Here is a 16,579-nt window from a genome sequence, read left to right as displayed (position 1 = left end):
AGTACTTTGAAAAATGACCTCACGCATGCTCCCTTACTAGCACTCCCTAATTTTGATAAAACTTTTGAACTTGAGTGTGATGCAAGTGGTGTGGGGATCGGGGGAGTTCTCATGCAAGAGGGTAAGCCCATAGCTTACTTCTCGGAAAAACTAAATCAAGCCCAATTGAACTACCCCACATACGACAAGGAGTTGTATGCTATAGTCCGTTGCCTTGAGAATTGGCAACACTACTTGATGCACAAGGAGTTTGTGATACACACGGATCATGAGTCTATTAAGTTCTTAGGAGGGCAACATAAACTTGATAAAAGACATGCTAAATGGAGTGTTTTCCTAGAGACTTTTCCCTATGTCATTAGGTACAAGAAGGGAAAGGACAATGTGGTTGCCGATGCTCTTTCTAGGAAACCTTTTGAGACCTTGCATGATGGCACTTTACTTGTGAGTGATACCGTGTGTTTGAGAAAGCGTGTGCTTACTATGTGTGCCTCCAATTATGTTGGATTTGAGTTTATTAAAGACCTTTATGAGCATGATCATGACTTTTCTTCTATTTACGGAGCTTGTGAAAAAGGTGCTTCTGATAAATACTATAAGTTGGATGGCTATCTTTTTAGAGAGAATAGGTTGTGCATACCTTCATGCTCTTTGAGAAATTTGTTGATTAAGGAGGCTCACCTAGGGGGCCTAATGGGTCATTTTGGGTTGCTTAAAACTTTTGACATACTAAATGAGCATTTCTTTTGGCCTTGCATGAAGAAGCATGTTGAAAAGTTTTGTAGTAGTTGCTTAGAGTGTAGGTAAGCCAAGTCTAAATCTAACAATTATGGTCTTTACACCCCTTTGCCTACTCCTACACATCCTTGGGTAGACTTGTCCATGGACTTTGTTCTAGGCCTCCCAATGTCTCATCGGAAAAATGATAGCATCTTTGTGGTGGTGGATAGGTTTTCCAAAATGGCTCACTTCATTCCATGTCAGAAGACAAGTGATGCCAAATTCGTTGCTAGTTTATTTTTCAAGGAGGTTGTAAGAATCCATGGGGTCCCGAGAACTATTGTAAGTGATAGAGACGTAAAATTTTTGAGTTTCTTTTGGAAAACACTTTGGGGTAGGATGGGCACCAAACTCCTTTTCTCTACCACCGCACATCCCCAAACGGATGGTCAAACGGAAGTTGTAAACCGCTCATTGGGAACTCTTCTCCGTGCCTTGGTTTTTGAAAATAAAACTTCTTGGGAAGAATGTTTGCCTATAGCCGAATTTTCTTATAATAGGACCATACATTCCACCACCCAACAATCCCCTTTTGAGGTTGTCTATGGTTTCAATCCACTCACCCCGTTGGACTTGTCCACGGCCGATTTGCCTTTGTCTTTTATGGTTGATGTAGGTGGGATGGAGAAGGCCAAGTTTGTACAAGACGTGCATACTCGAGTGCAAGAACGAATCCGCAAGATGGGGGAACAAGTAGCTCAAAGGGTGAACAAAGGGCGAAAGAAAATGTTGTTCAACCCCGGAGATTGGGTGTGGGTACACTTTTGGAAAATACGTTTTCCCGAAAAAGCAAGATCCAAGCTTGCCTCGCGAGGGGATGCCCATTTATGGTCCTAGAGCGTGTGAACGACAATGCCTACATCATTGATCTTCCCGGTGAGTATAACGTGAGTTGTACTTTTAATGTGGCTGACTTGAGCCCATTTGATTTTGTAGGGGACGACCCAGATTTGAGGACAAATCCTTCTCAAGAGGGAGAGGATGATACAAACGGGAAGTCCAAGGCCCGGGCTGACCCGACCACGACTCCCCTTAAGCTGCCCGGAAGGCCCGTCACAAGATCAATGAGACAAAAGCTTCGGGAAGGCGTTTCAAACTTCATTAGGAGGGGAATGGAGGAGGCAGATGGAATGCCCGGTCGGGCGAATCCACACCTCCAAAACGCCCGACCGGGCGTTTGTGCGCTGAGCATCGTCTACAGTCCAGAAAGTTCGCCCGACCGAGCGATTTCACCATCCCAGAACGCCCGACCGGGCGTTTGAAGAAGCAGTGCCGAATCCAGAAAGTTCGCCCGACCGGGCGATTTCACTTTCCCAAAACGCCCGGCCGGGCGATTCAACTTTTACAGCCATTTTTTCCTTATTTTTTTAGCCTTTTCTTGGGTTTCTAACCCTAACTATAAATATCCTTTTTGTAAGACTTTAGAGGGGACTTTTGATGAATGTTATTATGAAGACTCCTTTGAGAGCATCTCCCATGTGAGATTTCTATCCAAATTCCTACATTGTAGGTTGCTTGTTTTATGTTCATTTGGCTAAATCAAGTATAGGTATGCATTTATGGTTGTGTAGTCATGAATGTTGAGCCAATGGAGTATTTGCTTTGGGTGAAAGTAGCCTAGGGTTGCCCACATCTTCTTGTGGGAGGTCATAGGTCCTCAAAGAGGATTCCTCCTTCTTTACACTTTCTTCTCACCTTCTTTTCTCTTCATCAAAATCCATTTTGAGCCTAGTTTTTGTGGCTAGCTCAACTTATCTTTGTTTATCTTAACTAAAAAGTGAGATCAAACACTACTTTGGGTATTTCTTGGGCACATGGAAGGATTCCCTCACAAGGAACCTTATCATGATCCTTCTTAGTAGCCTCGTTCAGCTTCCGGTAGTCAATACACATCCTCCACACAGTAACAAGTCGAGTGGGGACCAACTCCATTTTATCATTCTTAACCACCTGTATTCCTGACTTCTTTGGTACCATATGAACTGGACTAACCCATTCACTGTCTGGTATGGAATATATGATTCCTAGGGATAGCAGCTTCAATACTTCCTTCAGCACTTCTTCCCTCATGTTCGGATTCAACGTGCGTTGCGGGTCCCTGCAGGCTTTTGCTCCTTCTTCTAGACGAATGTGATGCATGCACATATATGGACTGATTTCAACCAAGTCAGAGAGTGTCCACCCAATAGCCTTCTTGTGTCTCCGGATCACATTCAGCAATTTCTCTTCTTGTCCCTCGGTCAAGCTGCTGTTAATAATTACCGGGAAATTTTCATTCTCCTCCAGATACGCATACTTGAGCCCAGGTGGAAGCGTTTTCAATTCTTTCTTGAGGACATCTTTTTCCTGGGGCAAGGGATTTTTCTCTGTCGACTCTGTTGCGATTCCCTTCTTAGACTCAGTAGAACTGTCCATGCTCGCCACATAAGGTGCCTTCCTTGATCTAGCTAGCTTCGGGTTCGCACAGAATTCCAGAATCGCTTCAGCTAGCTCATCATCTGATAACTCACTCGTGTTCATTGCTTGACACCAACTAGCTACTTCTCTATCAATGGCATGACTCATCTCGGAATTCTCGATCTGTTCCCGCATTAATTTTGTCTCAAGGTATTCCTGGACCAATGGGTTAATAACATCTATAGCATGTAAATTTTCGACGTCAAGAGATTTTTTCATTGCCTCATCTATGCTGAATGTATATTTCTCCCCATTATAATCAAGGCAGATGGTACCATCAAAAACATCAATGATAGTCTTGGCGGTACGTAGGAAGGGTCTCCCTAAAAGTACTCCGCCAGACTCTGCAGATTCATTATCACTCATTCTAATCACATGGAAATCAGCTGGGTACAAGAAGTCATGTACCTTTACTATTACATTCTCAAGCACTCCTTGAGGACAAATGCATGACCTGTCTGCCAATTGGATCACAACTTTCGTGTCCACCATGCCTACCCCTACTAACTTCTTGTATATAGACAGTGGTAACACATTTATGGATGTACCTAAATCGCACATAGCATGCTCGATTTTTACATCACCAATAGAGATGGGTAAGGTAAACATACCTGGATCATTGCATTTCGAAGGCATCCTCCGCTTTTGAATCACTGCAGAGACATTCTCGCCTATCAAAATTTTCCCACTGGGTGTCTAGCCTTCCGAGCTATAAATTTCTTAATGAACTTGCTAAACACCGGCAATTTCAAGGCCTGTAAAAATGGTAGATTAATCTCCAATTTCCCGAAAATTTCCATGAAGTCCACCGGTTCTTCCTTCTTCTTCTTGGCTTCCCCCCGGCTTGGGAAAGGCTTCAGTCGCTTCCCTGCTCCTGTAGAGCTTTCAGCTAAGAATTCTCCAGTTTCCTCCCTTATTGCCTCGTTCTCCAACTCCGGCTCTGGATCGAGGAAAAAAGGCTCAGCTGACCTTGGCAAGGGTTTCTCCAAATCCCATATCTTAAGGTCATCCTTGACCCAGGAAGTTCCTCCCTCCAAGTTCCTAGGCCTAGGAATTGTATCCTCGTCCTTGCCTTCCTTGGGGCTTGTCGCTTCTTTCGTTCTTACCTCTGGCCAATCATATCCTTTCCCAGATCTCAAGGTAATCTGACTTATATTCGCTCTATCTGGTGGCCTTACGGAGGCGGGAATCTTCCCTTCATTTCCCCTCATATCACTAAAAGAAGTGGCTATCTGGGATAACTGCTTGGCCAGCATATCCATTACTGCCTTTTGCTTCTGTTGAGCATCTTGAAGCTTGTGCACTACGCCATTGTTCGATTGCAGGTTGTTTTGCATATGCTGCTGAGAACTGACGAGATCGTGCACCATATCATCGATACTCTTTGGTGATTTGGATGGCTGAGTGGGCCGTGGACCGACTCTGGTGGCCTTATGCTCAGAGTCGGTCCACTCACTTGACCCTGACGAGCGTTTCCTTGACCTCCTGAAGAGTTGTTGTATTGATTTCCTTGACCCTGGTAATTGTTCTGAAAATTCCTTTGGTGCGGTGGTACATAAGAGTTCCCTTGACTGTTCTGATTTATGTTTCCCCAGCTCGAGTGGTCTCCTTGGTTCCGATTGATCCAGCTGCCCTGCCCCTCTTGATTCCTTCCTGACCAGTTACCTTGTCTTTCGGGCTAAGGTGCAAATTGCTGACTTTGTTGTGGTGCCGGCTGATTCTGCTCATTGTCAGTCCATCTGAAATTTGGATGGTTTCTCCAGGGCACATCTCTCTGTCTCCCTGGATTCCAGCTCCCATCGGGATTCCAACTTCCCATTGCATTGACCTGGGCCTGATAATCTCCTTCCTGGGTCCCGTAATATTGCTGAATTTAATTATCTCCTGGACCAGGAGATTTCTCCTTCCCTTGTAAAGCCAGTGGAATCGTCTTTTCAATCGCGTTCAAAAGAGCTTTCTCGAGCCTATCAATCTTGCTTCTACTTTGTCATCTTCTTGCTCTCTTACAGCATGCACCGATCCTCTCCTCACTGCATTCCCAGGGTTATCGTATGTTTTTTAGCGTCGATCAACTTCCCCAGGATTTCTCTTGCCTCACTTCCTCTTTTTCTTGTGAAATTTTCTCCACTCGAGGAATTCATTAAGTCCTTTGACTCAGGAGTTGCCCCTTCGTAAAACAGAGAGTAGGTCTCTGCATCTATCATTCGGTGGTTCGGGCATGCATCCAACAACCCCTTGAATCTCGACCAATACTGACTCAGCAATTCATCGTAATCCTGCTTACACTCTAGTATTTTTTTTTTCAGTGCATTCGTCTTGTTAGATGGAAAGAAATAATCTAAGAATTCCAACTTGAAGTCCCTCCATGTGCGGATAGAATCTGGGGGCAACCTCAATAACCACGTATTAGCTTCCCCCTTCAAGGTAAATGGAATTGCACGTAGGCGATAATCCTCCTCTGCTGCATCATTCGCCCTCTTCTGAATACCACACAACTTACTGAATTCATTTAGGAACTCATAAGGACACTCATTCCTACGCCTAGAGAACGTTGGCAAGATGCCGAGTACGTTTGTCTTGATCTCAATAGTCCTCTGACGTGGATTCATCACTATTGCTTGAGCTGGTTCTCCATCTAAATGGGCAGTGAGCGAACCGATCTCTGGATCTGGATCTACTACTTGCGCCATGACTACTTCCTCTGCTTCCCCTGTTTCTGACTCTGTTTCTGATTCGGGTGGTGACTCTGGATCTTAGCGTTCTGACGACGTCCAAGATTCGTCGCTAGTAAATTCACTCGGAAACGGATCTCCCGTGGTGAACCCTGATCTGGTGGTCACAGTAGAGACTGTATCCTTAACCCGCCAGTTAAACTGGCCGTGCTTCCACCCAGATGAGTTGCTCTAGTAGGTAGATCTTGAGCCTCTGCTCATAAACTACAAATAAAAGAGAGAGAAAATAAATCAAAACTATTTACACCACAGGCTCTGAACACTAACACAAAACACGCCATCCATCCCCGGCAACGGCGCCATTTGAAGGTGGTTGGCTCTGTAAGCAGTGATAGTAAGTAAGTCAAGTGTGCACAGAGAAAACTAAAGCAAGTGCTCGGTCAAGACACCACGCTCCTTAAATCCACCGGATCACCAGGTCCAGGAACTCAAGAGAACAACAGTGTTTTGTCGTTGGACACACTCGACTCCCCTTCAAAAATAAATCCCTCAACCGAATACTATAAATTAGTATAGAGAAGCGGGGTCGATCCCACGAAGATGGATTCGTGAAGTAGTGCTTAGAGACTCTGGAAACAAGCGGCTGCTGCCACGCAAAAGGGTTGAGAATTTTAACTACCTCTAGACCTAGGCACGAAATGTAAATGCTAGACCTAGGACACGGAAAGAAAAATAGAATCAGACTTCAATACTGAGAGACACATTTTACTTCCTAGATTGAGTAAACGCCTAACTAATTAAGACTAGACAGAGAGAATAAAACGGCGGGGACCATGACTCCAAATATAGTAAGTATGGCCAAAGCTGCAAATAACAAACTTATGCTCCAACTAACAACGACATGAAATTTCCTAACCGATTCAAGCACGCAAATGGAGAAAGAAGAGCATATATCTGGATTCGAACAGAATATAAAGATTTGGATGCTGGAAACTTACCATGAACCGGAAATACATCAGATCTGCGTAAACTAGGCGAAATAAAATGAAAACACGTAAACTAGGCATGAAATTTAATCAATCTTGCTCAGATTCACGTCGGATGCTTAATCCACTCCGGATCCAAGCGATCCGAACCCAACAACAGACAAAATCGACTTTATAACTCCGGTTTTCACAGATCTGTCCCGATCAACTCCGAATTCAAACAATCACAAATATCTCCACAACACCAGCGAACTCAACTCTCCGATTCATCAACAAACAGACTCCGATCACCCAGATCCAACCACAACCTGCATAAATTCAGAAAACAATTGCGAAACGTATCCAAAACAAGTAAACTAACTCAAATTCCAGAAGATCATAGCAGCAAAACCATAAATCAACATCATCGACATAACTGAAAATAAAACTCGCATAAAATACGGAAATAATGGTAAAAACAACCAGAGGTCCGAGCTTCGAACAGCGAAGCTCGGTGAAATCAGCAAAGTACGAAAGCGGAAATTAAATTGTTTCTTCGCCCCGCAGAAGGACGGTGTTACAACCCAATCGAAAATGTGAAAAAGCTAGATGTGAACCCAAAGTGCGTCACCCTGAATCTCCCCATGAAAAGAACCCAAGTGTGTGAAAAGTGAACTAAGCTACAGGCTGTTAGCGAGGCCTCCAACCGAGCAGATCCCTCCAGCGTGCATGCTTCTCCATTTTATAGATGCGGACATAACCTTCTAGAGTCTTCGTAGAAATCTCTATTCTACCCTTCAACTCCGAGGTTCCCTCCGTCAAGCAATTTTTCGCACATTGTTCACTTATCCGCCAGTTTCCTCGGGCGTGTGATTACCGCCTTCCCTTCCTGGACCTGGCGGATTCTTTCTACACACCTGGCTTAAAACAAGTGTTAGACCCTGTAAATTCATGAATTTTTCCCCTAGACCTATGCATGAAATTAGCCTTATCATTCCTCGTGGGCTTCTTGGAGCCCGCTCCCAACGTCACGCAAGACGGCACCGTAGCTGGTGTTTTATTAGTTTCAATCGAATGTTATGCAATATGGTGTAGGGTTTAGCATTTTGTCGTAAGTTTAAAATAGTAGGAACTTAAGTAGTAATGTTATGTTTTATGTCCTCATCCTTAGTAGTCGTTGGTTTAAAATAGTAGGAACTTAACAGTAGCAATGTTATGTTTTATGTCCTCATCCTTAGTTAGTCGTCGAAAATATTGCTCGATGGATGTGTCGATTCTCTATGTATTAGGAATTTGGGAGTGAAGTTGTTGATGTTTTAATTTTCTATAAGAAAAAATGGATTTCAAGTCTGGTTGTGTGTGTTATATTTAACAAGTCCATTACTTAATAATTAACAAATATAATAGTCAACCAACAAAGTGGATTTCAATTTAAGCATCAGTATGAACCCCAATATTTCAATATTTCATCATTCAGATACACCTGTGTCTGGATTGTTAAGACGATCTTAAACAGAGTACACATATTGTTCGAAGTTCATCATATACAACCGCACAAGCATAAACGGGCACACTACGTAAAATGCATTTGCCCTATATGACAAAAGACTAGCAAACATCGATCCCCACTTTATAGCATCCCATCAGTGTCCAGAAGATCTAGCACGAAGGCCGAACGAGTAAACTCATCCAGACCCCGAAAAAGATCCATAAGCTCGGGCTCCTTAACAAGCTTTTTTGCTGCATAAAATTGTTGCTTTATGGTGAGGCCAACCATACCTTTCACTTGATTGAACACCCTCATTCTCTTCGTGCTAAGATCGAACTCATAGCCAATTCGACTCGAGATTTCCTTCAACCGATCATTCGTGTCTTCGTGGATGCGAGTCATCAAAGTAAGGACACTATCAATCTTTTCCACCTTGTCCATCGAATCAACAACCTTCCTTTTCTTGTTCTTTTTGTGCGGCACCTTTGGAGCAGATGCAACAGGTACCGACGTGCTCTCGTCAACCATCTCCAGTATCACACCCTCAGGGAAGACGTGGTCAGGGTAAAGTTCGTCTAAGGTCAGTGGGGAAGACTTATCTGAATCTTCATTCAAATGCACCTTTGAGCCATAAATTCTGCGAACCGCATCCCCGGTATCCACAGACCAAATTCTCTCCGAACGGTCCTTCTCGAAGATCTCTTTCCAGTCGTTCAACAAGGGCCAAGACTTGTTCCTCATATATTTCGCATTGTTGTCTTTCTGCCATACAAATTAAAGAAAACCATTAGTGAAGAAACTGACACAAAGCAATGCATAACTCCCCAATAATATATAAAACACAACCTGCACGACTTGTGCCCATTGTTCATCATCGATATCTATTTTGTAGTTACCATTAGCATTGAAACCCACGCCACTGCGGTCAAGTATTAATATTAGCGAATAGTAGTTCCTCTTCCAAGTATTGATCTTAGACTTGATGTGAGGGTGAACACATAAGTCGGTCTTTGGGAATTCACGGCGAAGTGCCTCTTTTGCTCGGGTTAAATATCCTGCACAGAAGCCATTATCCGATTTCCATCCGGCTGCAGCCAGCTCCTTCATAGTTGACATAAGGATCTCCTCCTCACGTTGTGTCCATACACGTCTTGACCTGTCGACTGCAATCCCTCTGCCGATATGAAGATCCGGATCAGCTGGAAAAAATGAATGCCCTCCTGTCAATTGTTATGCAAAAACTGATCATACAAGAATGAAGGAAATTTACTAGAGGGATTACCATCTGTCAATGGACTGTCGTTGTTGTTATTACAGCAACAACCACAAAAACTCATTGAAGCAATAAATCTCTAATCCAGAAACTGTTATCCAATATATAGTTTTTGCAATAGACTGAAAGAAACGATACTTCATAAATTTCCCAACCAAAAATGATCACAGAACCAACACAAATTAAGTCTCAGACTACATTATCTTATACATTCACGCTGGTTCAGGTTAAACTAAAACATATATTCGGACACACAAAATTGACAAAGGCAATTTAATTGTAAACACCTAGCAGAAATTTGTTACGGTTGCCTATTTCATTTGTGCATCTGTTCAGTTATACATTGATGAAGGCAATTTAAGGTGCTTGAATACATGATAGGCAAAACATACCACCGCTAAAAGAAATCAATAACCGGTCGGATTCAACTTCGGTGGAAGAGCTTCCTCCTGCTGGGAATTGTCATAAGCTTCAGTATTGACAAAATAATGAGAAGTTGGTGTTAAATTACGAATTTGAGTGAAATCGAAAATGAGAGGCGCGAACTCTAATTTGGGGACGCGCCAAATAGGGTTTTTTTAGGGCAATTCTGGAATAATGAGTAATTGATGAGGCTATTTTTGGGAATGTATAATTGTATCATACATCTCGTTGTGCCATACCAAACAGATGAATTGCATACATGTGTTTAGTATAGTGGCAAACAAATAGCAGTAGGTGATAACTATGCAATTCAGAAAACATAAATATAGTGTTGACTATATGCTAACACATGTTGGTCTAATATGCCAAACAAACGAGCCCTTAGGGTTAGATTTGTTTTATTTGAAGTCAATTAGTGAGATAGTGTATATATATATATATATATATATATATATATATATATATATATATATATATATATATATATATATAGGGTTTTGATCTATGCAAAACTGGATTTAAATACAGAAACGCAGAACAATATCATAATTAGGGCACTTTTAGGTCATAATTAGGTAATTTGTAGGTCATGCTAACAAAGCATGACCTAAAACGATCTTAGTATGACATTAAATCCAAATATTATAATATGACCTAAAATTGCTTAATTATGACCTTCCGTGTTTTTGGTTAATTATTGACCATTAGATCATCTAATCCTAGGGCTGAGATTTGGTCTGCATTTCTGGATTTAAACACATACTTATTTTGATCATCTCCCTATATATATATATGTATATATATATATGGGAGCATTAAGGTTCTATTGCTCCCTTAGTGTTAAGTTCCTACTTAAAATCAACCATTAGATTGGGTGGATGGACGGACTAGATGAAACTTTGATAAATGAATCCGTGTTGCATTATTAGGCATAATATGTACATTATATGAGTAAAATTATAAAACCACATTGAATCATAGACGTTTCAAAACGGAAGGAGTGCGAATTAAGTGGAATTTTCAATAAACCTTACATCTACTCACTCTCTCTCTCTCAATCCAACCGTCTCACCCCTCAAACCACGACTGAAATTCGTCTCCCCTAATTCACCCCAATTTCCAAACCCTAGCCGCAACTACAAGCCACCGGAAATCAACAACATCGTCGATTTTCGCCCTAAATCAACCTCCAGCGCTGTTTCACAGTCGAAACCTCACTCCCTTAGCGCGCAACCATCCAGTTGAAGGCGACGACAAGGTAGGGTTTAAATGGTTAATTATTTGGTACTGATACCCACTGTTAATCGCCGATTTTCACCGCCTACACATTACCTACTCGTCGATTCAATAATTTCTCCCAAAAAAATCACGGTCTTCAAACTTTTTTTGTTCGTTATTTTCTTTAATCATAATAAGTACGTTGCGTTCATTGAACTTGAAGGTTCCTTTCTTTTTCTAGAAATTTTCAATGTTGTATTGAGTTATGATTCCTGTTTGTTAAACTGTGTAAAAATGATTGTGTAGTGATTGTTTTCCATGATACTACGATAGATATAAGAGTCATCTTTCTTAATAATGCAATTGTCATTAAAAGAAATCGAATATCCATCAAAAAATCAATTTAGAAACTGAAATTAAATTTCTTCAAAATAAAAAAATATGTCACTACTAAAACATAAATAAACGTCTTCCACTGCAACGGCTGCCACTTTAGTAGCATCGCCTAGCTGGACTTCGATCTCACGATCATGTAGCCGTCTTGTCACCTGCATTAAGTCAGGATCAAAACAAATATGATCATTGGCTCCAGTGTCAATAACCTAAGTGTGAGTAGATATTGAAGCCAAACATGATTCAACTACCAGAGCTTGGTGCATACCTGTAGCCTTGCCCTTTTTAGGACAATCTGACTTCCACTTCTGACCACACTTGAAACACTTTCCACCTAGCCTATTCTTAGCCTTTCTCTTCTTGCCACCCTTAGCACTGATCAAATTAGATTATTTTTAATGTTTTATAAATTTAATTTACAATATTTTATTAAAACTATAATATTCTCCTCACTTTTTCTTGTCTTAATAATTAATACTCTCACCGTTCCATTAGAAATGAAAAATTTGCATTTCCATACGAGATTTTATGTAATGTTATTTTGTGAGTTAATGAGGAGAGGATAAAGTAAGAGATATGAAAAAGTAGAGATAATGTTGTTTCTTGGTTCCATTTTAGAAAAGTTTTATTTTTAATGGAACAACCCAAAAAAAATATTTTATTTTTAATAAAATAAGGAGAATAATAGAAATTAATAATTCATTAAAATTTTATTGAATCATATCCCAATTCCATCTTTCAACTAAAAAAATCACTTAAATGATTTTGACCCCTCCATACAATTAAATATTGGATGAAATTGGGTTATGATTCAATTAAATTTTAATGAATTAGTTGTAATTTTCATTAAAAAAAATTAAATAAATAATAATTATTAAAACATGAATAGTTGAGGATAAAAAAGAACAAAAATAAAGGAAAATTGTGATACCTATATCAATTGAGAGACATGATTATGATTTTAATAAAATATTGCATATCAAATTCATAAAACATTAAAAATCATCTAATTTGATTTATTGACGTAATTACAAAATTGTTATAAGATTGGATACCATTTTTATAATTTATTAGAAAGAGATGTAATCAAATACAAACTCTAAATATTGTACAAACTTCAAACTATGATCTGAATCATTAGAAAATATCAACAGATGACAAAATAATATTAACAAAAAGATCAGCACAGTGTCAACAGTTGATGCTGCGTTAAAAATGTGTAATAGTCTTACAAATCTTATATTGACATAAATAAGGATGATTAAATGGGGTAACTGATGCACTCCATTATTAGTTGATAGTCTTACCGTACTACTACCTCCGTCCCTAAAATTTTGTGACATTTTTTCATTTTTTCCGTTCCACATATTTTGTCACATTTCACTTTTTACTATTTTTGGTAATAGACCCCACATTCCACTAACTTATTCTCACTCACATTTTATTATAAAACTAATACTTTAAAAGTAGGACTCACATCTTATCAACTTTTTTTTCAACTGACTTTTCATTATATTTTTTAAAACTTGTATCCGGTCAAACTGTGACCAATGGGCGGATGGAGTATATATTTCTATGCAGGGTCTATTGAAAAGGATGTGTATAAATAAAGAAAATGGTATATTGATTTTGGAATATGGAATACTACTATTTTATATTTAATGAAAGTTTTAGCAATTGCACGCAAGAATCGAACGATTTCTCGTGAAATTCAGAAATTCACACTTTAGCGCGAATTATCGTGAGATACAAATTCATGCAAAAATTAAGAAATTCACAAGATCGCATGGACCTCCAAATGGAATTATTTCCCGATTGTACATTACCACTAACATTAATTTGATAAGAATTTATATATTTTGATTGAAATTTATATACTCATTCCGTCCCCTATCAAGTGCTATTATACAATCAATTCATGTCTAAATTAAATGACTAGTCATATTATTTTCTCCAACATGACTTCTCCTACCTATACTATTTGTTGAAACCAAACGAACACAGGCAAGAAACTCTCTCTCCCCATCCATTATTTGAAACAAGTTGAAACCCAAAGAAAATCTAAACTCAAGGCACACCACATAAAAGGTAAAAGGTAGCATGAATTCCTCCTCCCCCTCCAATATAAATCCACCTCCACCTCCTATTTCTCCCCTCCAAACTGACGACCACCACCACCACCACCATGACACCCTCCCTCTTCTCTCTCCTCCTCCTCCTCTTCACCCTCCTCCTCCTCGGCACGGCCCGGGCCGAGGACCCCTACCACTTCCACACATGGGACGTGAAATACGCCACCCTCTCCCCCTTAGGCACCCCTCAAAAGATCATCACCATCAACGACCAGTTCCCCGGGCCCCGCCTCAACGGCACCTCCAACAACAACATCGTCGTCAACGTCTTCAACCACCTCGACGAGCCTCTCCTCTTCACCTGGAACGGCATCCAGCAGCGCAAAAACTCGTGGCAGGAGGGCCTCCCCGGCACCAACTGCCCCATCCCCCCCGGCACCAACGTCACCTACAAATTCCAAGTCAAGGACCAGATCGGCAGCTACTACTACTACCCCTCCACCTCCCTCCACCGCGCCGCGGGAGGCTACGGCCCCATCACCGTCCACAGCCGCGAGCTCATCCCCGTCCCCTACGACTTCCCCGAGGCCGAACACACCGTCCTCGTCGGCGACTGGTACACCAAGCCCCTCCCCGACCTCCTCAAGCTCCTCGAATCCGGCCGCAGCCTCGGCCGCCCGGAGGGTGTCGTCATCAACGGAAAAGGTGGGAAAATCGAACCAAACCCTAACCCTAAGGAGGAGCCGATGTTCACTATGCTCCCTGGCAAAACCTATCGCTACAGATTCTGCAATGTTGGGATGAGAAACTCAATCAACGTCCGATTCCAGAAGCATTCGATGAAATTGGTGGAGATTGAAGGATCTCACACGGTGCAGAACATGTACGATTCGCTGGATGTTCATCTCGGCCAATGCTACGCCGTTTTGGTGACCGCCGATCAGGCACCGGGGGATTATTACCTGATCGCGTCGACGCGGTTCACGAAGGAGGTGGTGGTGGCGCGGGCGCTGGTGCGGTACTCCGGCGGTAAATCTCCGGCGCCGTCGGAGATGCCGGAGGCGCCGGTGGGGTGGGCGTGGTCGCTGAACCAGTTCCGGTCGCAGCGGTGGAACCTGACGGCGAGCGCGGCACGGCCGAACCCGCAGGGCTCGTACCACTACGGGAAGATCAACATCACGAGGACGATCAAGATCGTGAACACCGCGGGGTCGGTGGACGGGAAGCTCAGGTACGCGATCAACGGCGTGTCGCACGTGAACCCCGAGACGCCGCTGAAGCTGGCGGAGTACTTCAGAGTGGCGGATAAGGTGTTCAAGTACAATCTTATCAAGGACAACCCCGGCGAGGTCGGGGAGACCATGACCATGGCGCCGGACGTCGTGAATGCGACCTTTCGCGATTTTATTGAAATTATTTTCGAGAATCCGGAGAAGAGCGTGCAGACGTGGCATCTGGCCGGCTATTCCTTCTTCTCCGTCGCGTAAGTTTTCTTTCTTTTTTTTTGAAAAAAAAAGCGAAGTGAAAGAAAAATAATATAATAATATATCAGAGAGAACTGATGAGTGACTGTGTCATGTATGAAAATGTTACAGGATAGAGCCGGGGAAATGGACGCCGGCGAAGAGGAGCAACTACAATCTGCTGGATGCGGTGAGCAGGAACACGATCCAAGTGTACCCGGGATGCTGGGCTGCGGTGATGTTGACAATGGACAACGCGGGGATGTGGAATTTGAGGGCGGGCTCGACGGAGAGGGCATATTTAGGGCAGCAGCTCTACTTCAGCGTGCTCTCGCCGGAGCTCTCCCTGCGCGACGAGTACAATCTCCCCGACGATCAGCTTCTCTGTGGAATCGTGAAGGATATGCCAAGGCCTAAATTGTATACCATTTGATCATTTTTTTTTGGTTTAATGCATGGAGAGCGTGTGGTGATATGATATGTATGACACTGATTAATTTGTATGTAGACTTGTACTGCATTCTGGTTTGGATATATATACAATAAAAGTAGAGGTATTGGCCAACGTATCAAAAAATGTTGATAGGAAACTTATTTTTTCACAGTTAAATAGGGTACTTACAAAACTTCATACCTATGATGTGTTTAATACTCTCTCCCTTCATCCCATCCCATGTTAATTGAGTCATTTTTCATTCCAAAAATCATCCCATGTTAATTGAGTCATTTTTCATTACAAAATTATTGCAATCATTTTTATTTTAAACAAAAGTAATCATCCCTCTTACTTTATTATCTCTTCATCCCTCTTATTTTATTTTCTCTTACATTATTCATCATCTACTTAACGCACTATATTTCAATCTTCGTGTCTAAAAGAAGTGTCTCAAGTAACAAGGAACAGAAGAAGTAGAACATATTAAAACTGTTTAAAATCATAATCATCATTTTAATATTCTTCTTCCTTTCTAAAACAAAAACTTTTGGAGTCATTTTTCTTCCAATTTTTCTCTAATTTCACCCCTCCTAATCCTCTCACATATGATAATTCGGTCTTTACTTGCAGCAGGGGGCTAAAATGATTTTTGACCAAAGTAACAATTGAAAAAATGAAAAAAAAAATATTTTGGCAACTTGGAATTTAAGACCGTTGTTCCTCTCATTTATGCCCGTACCCTATACAAGTACCCTATGTTAATTTTCTATTTTTCTACCTTTTTCTATCCCACTTTTTATGGTTTTACTTTTCTTTTTTAACGAGCAAACTTAAGGAAAAATCAATAGAATATACTAAAATAACACTGTAAAGTTTGTGATATTTAGATCAGTTTCAAGTTTGGGAAAATACAAGAATTGGTTCAAAGTTTGTGGTCG

The 16,579-nt window shown here is 41.4% G+C and overlaps 1 protein-coding gene across 1 annotated transcript; it reads left to right on the top strand.

The window, feature by feature from the left end:
• The first annotated feature begins 13,848 nt into the window (after positions 1-13,848).
• Positions 13,849-15,762, top strand: LOC121781115 (L-ascorbate oxidase homolog). Its single transcript, XM_042178815.1, has 2 exons — positions 13,849-15,225; positions 15,338-15,762. Exons 1-2 carry the CDS (start codon positions 13,856-13,858, stop codon positions 15,636-15,638), a joined length of 1,671 nt encoding a protein of 556 aa, XP_042034749.1. The 5' UTR covers positions 13,849-13,855; the 3' UTR covers positions 15,639-15,762.
• Positions 15,763-16,579: the final 817 nt, after the last annotated feature.

Source organism: Salvia splendens, chromosome 20 (assembly GCF_004379255.2).
Source record: "Salvia splendens isolate huo1 chromosome 20, SspV2, whole genome shotgun sequence".
Classification (NCBI taxonomy): Eukaryota; Viridiplantae; Streptophyta; class Magnoliopsida; order Lamiales; family Lamiaceae; genus Salvia; species Salvia splendens.
This window is presented reverse-complemented; position numbering and strand designations above follow the sequence as displayed.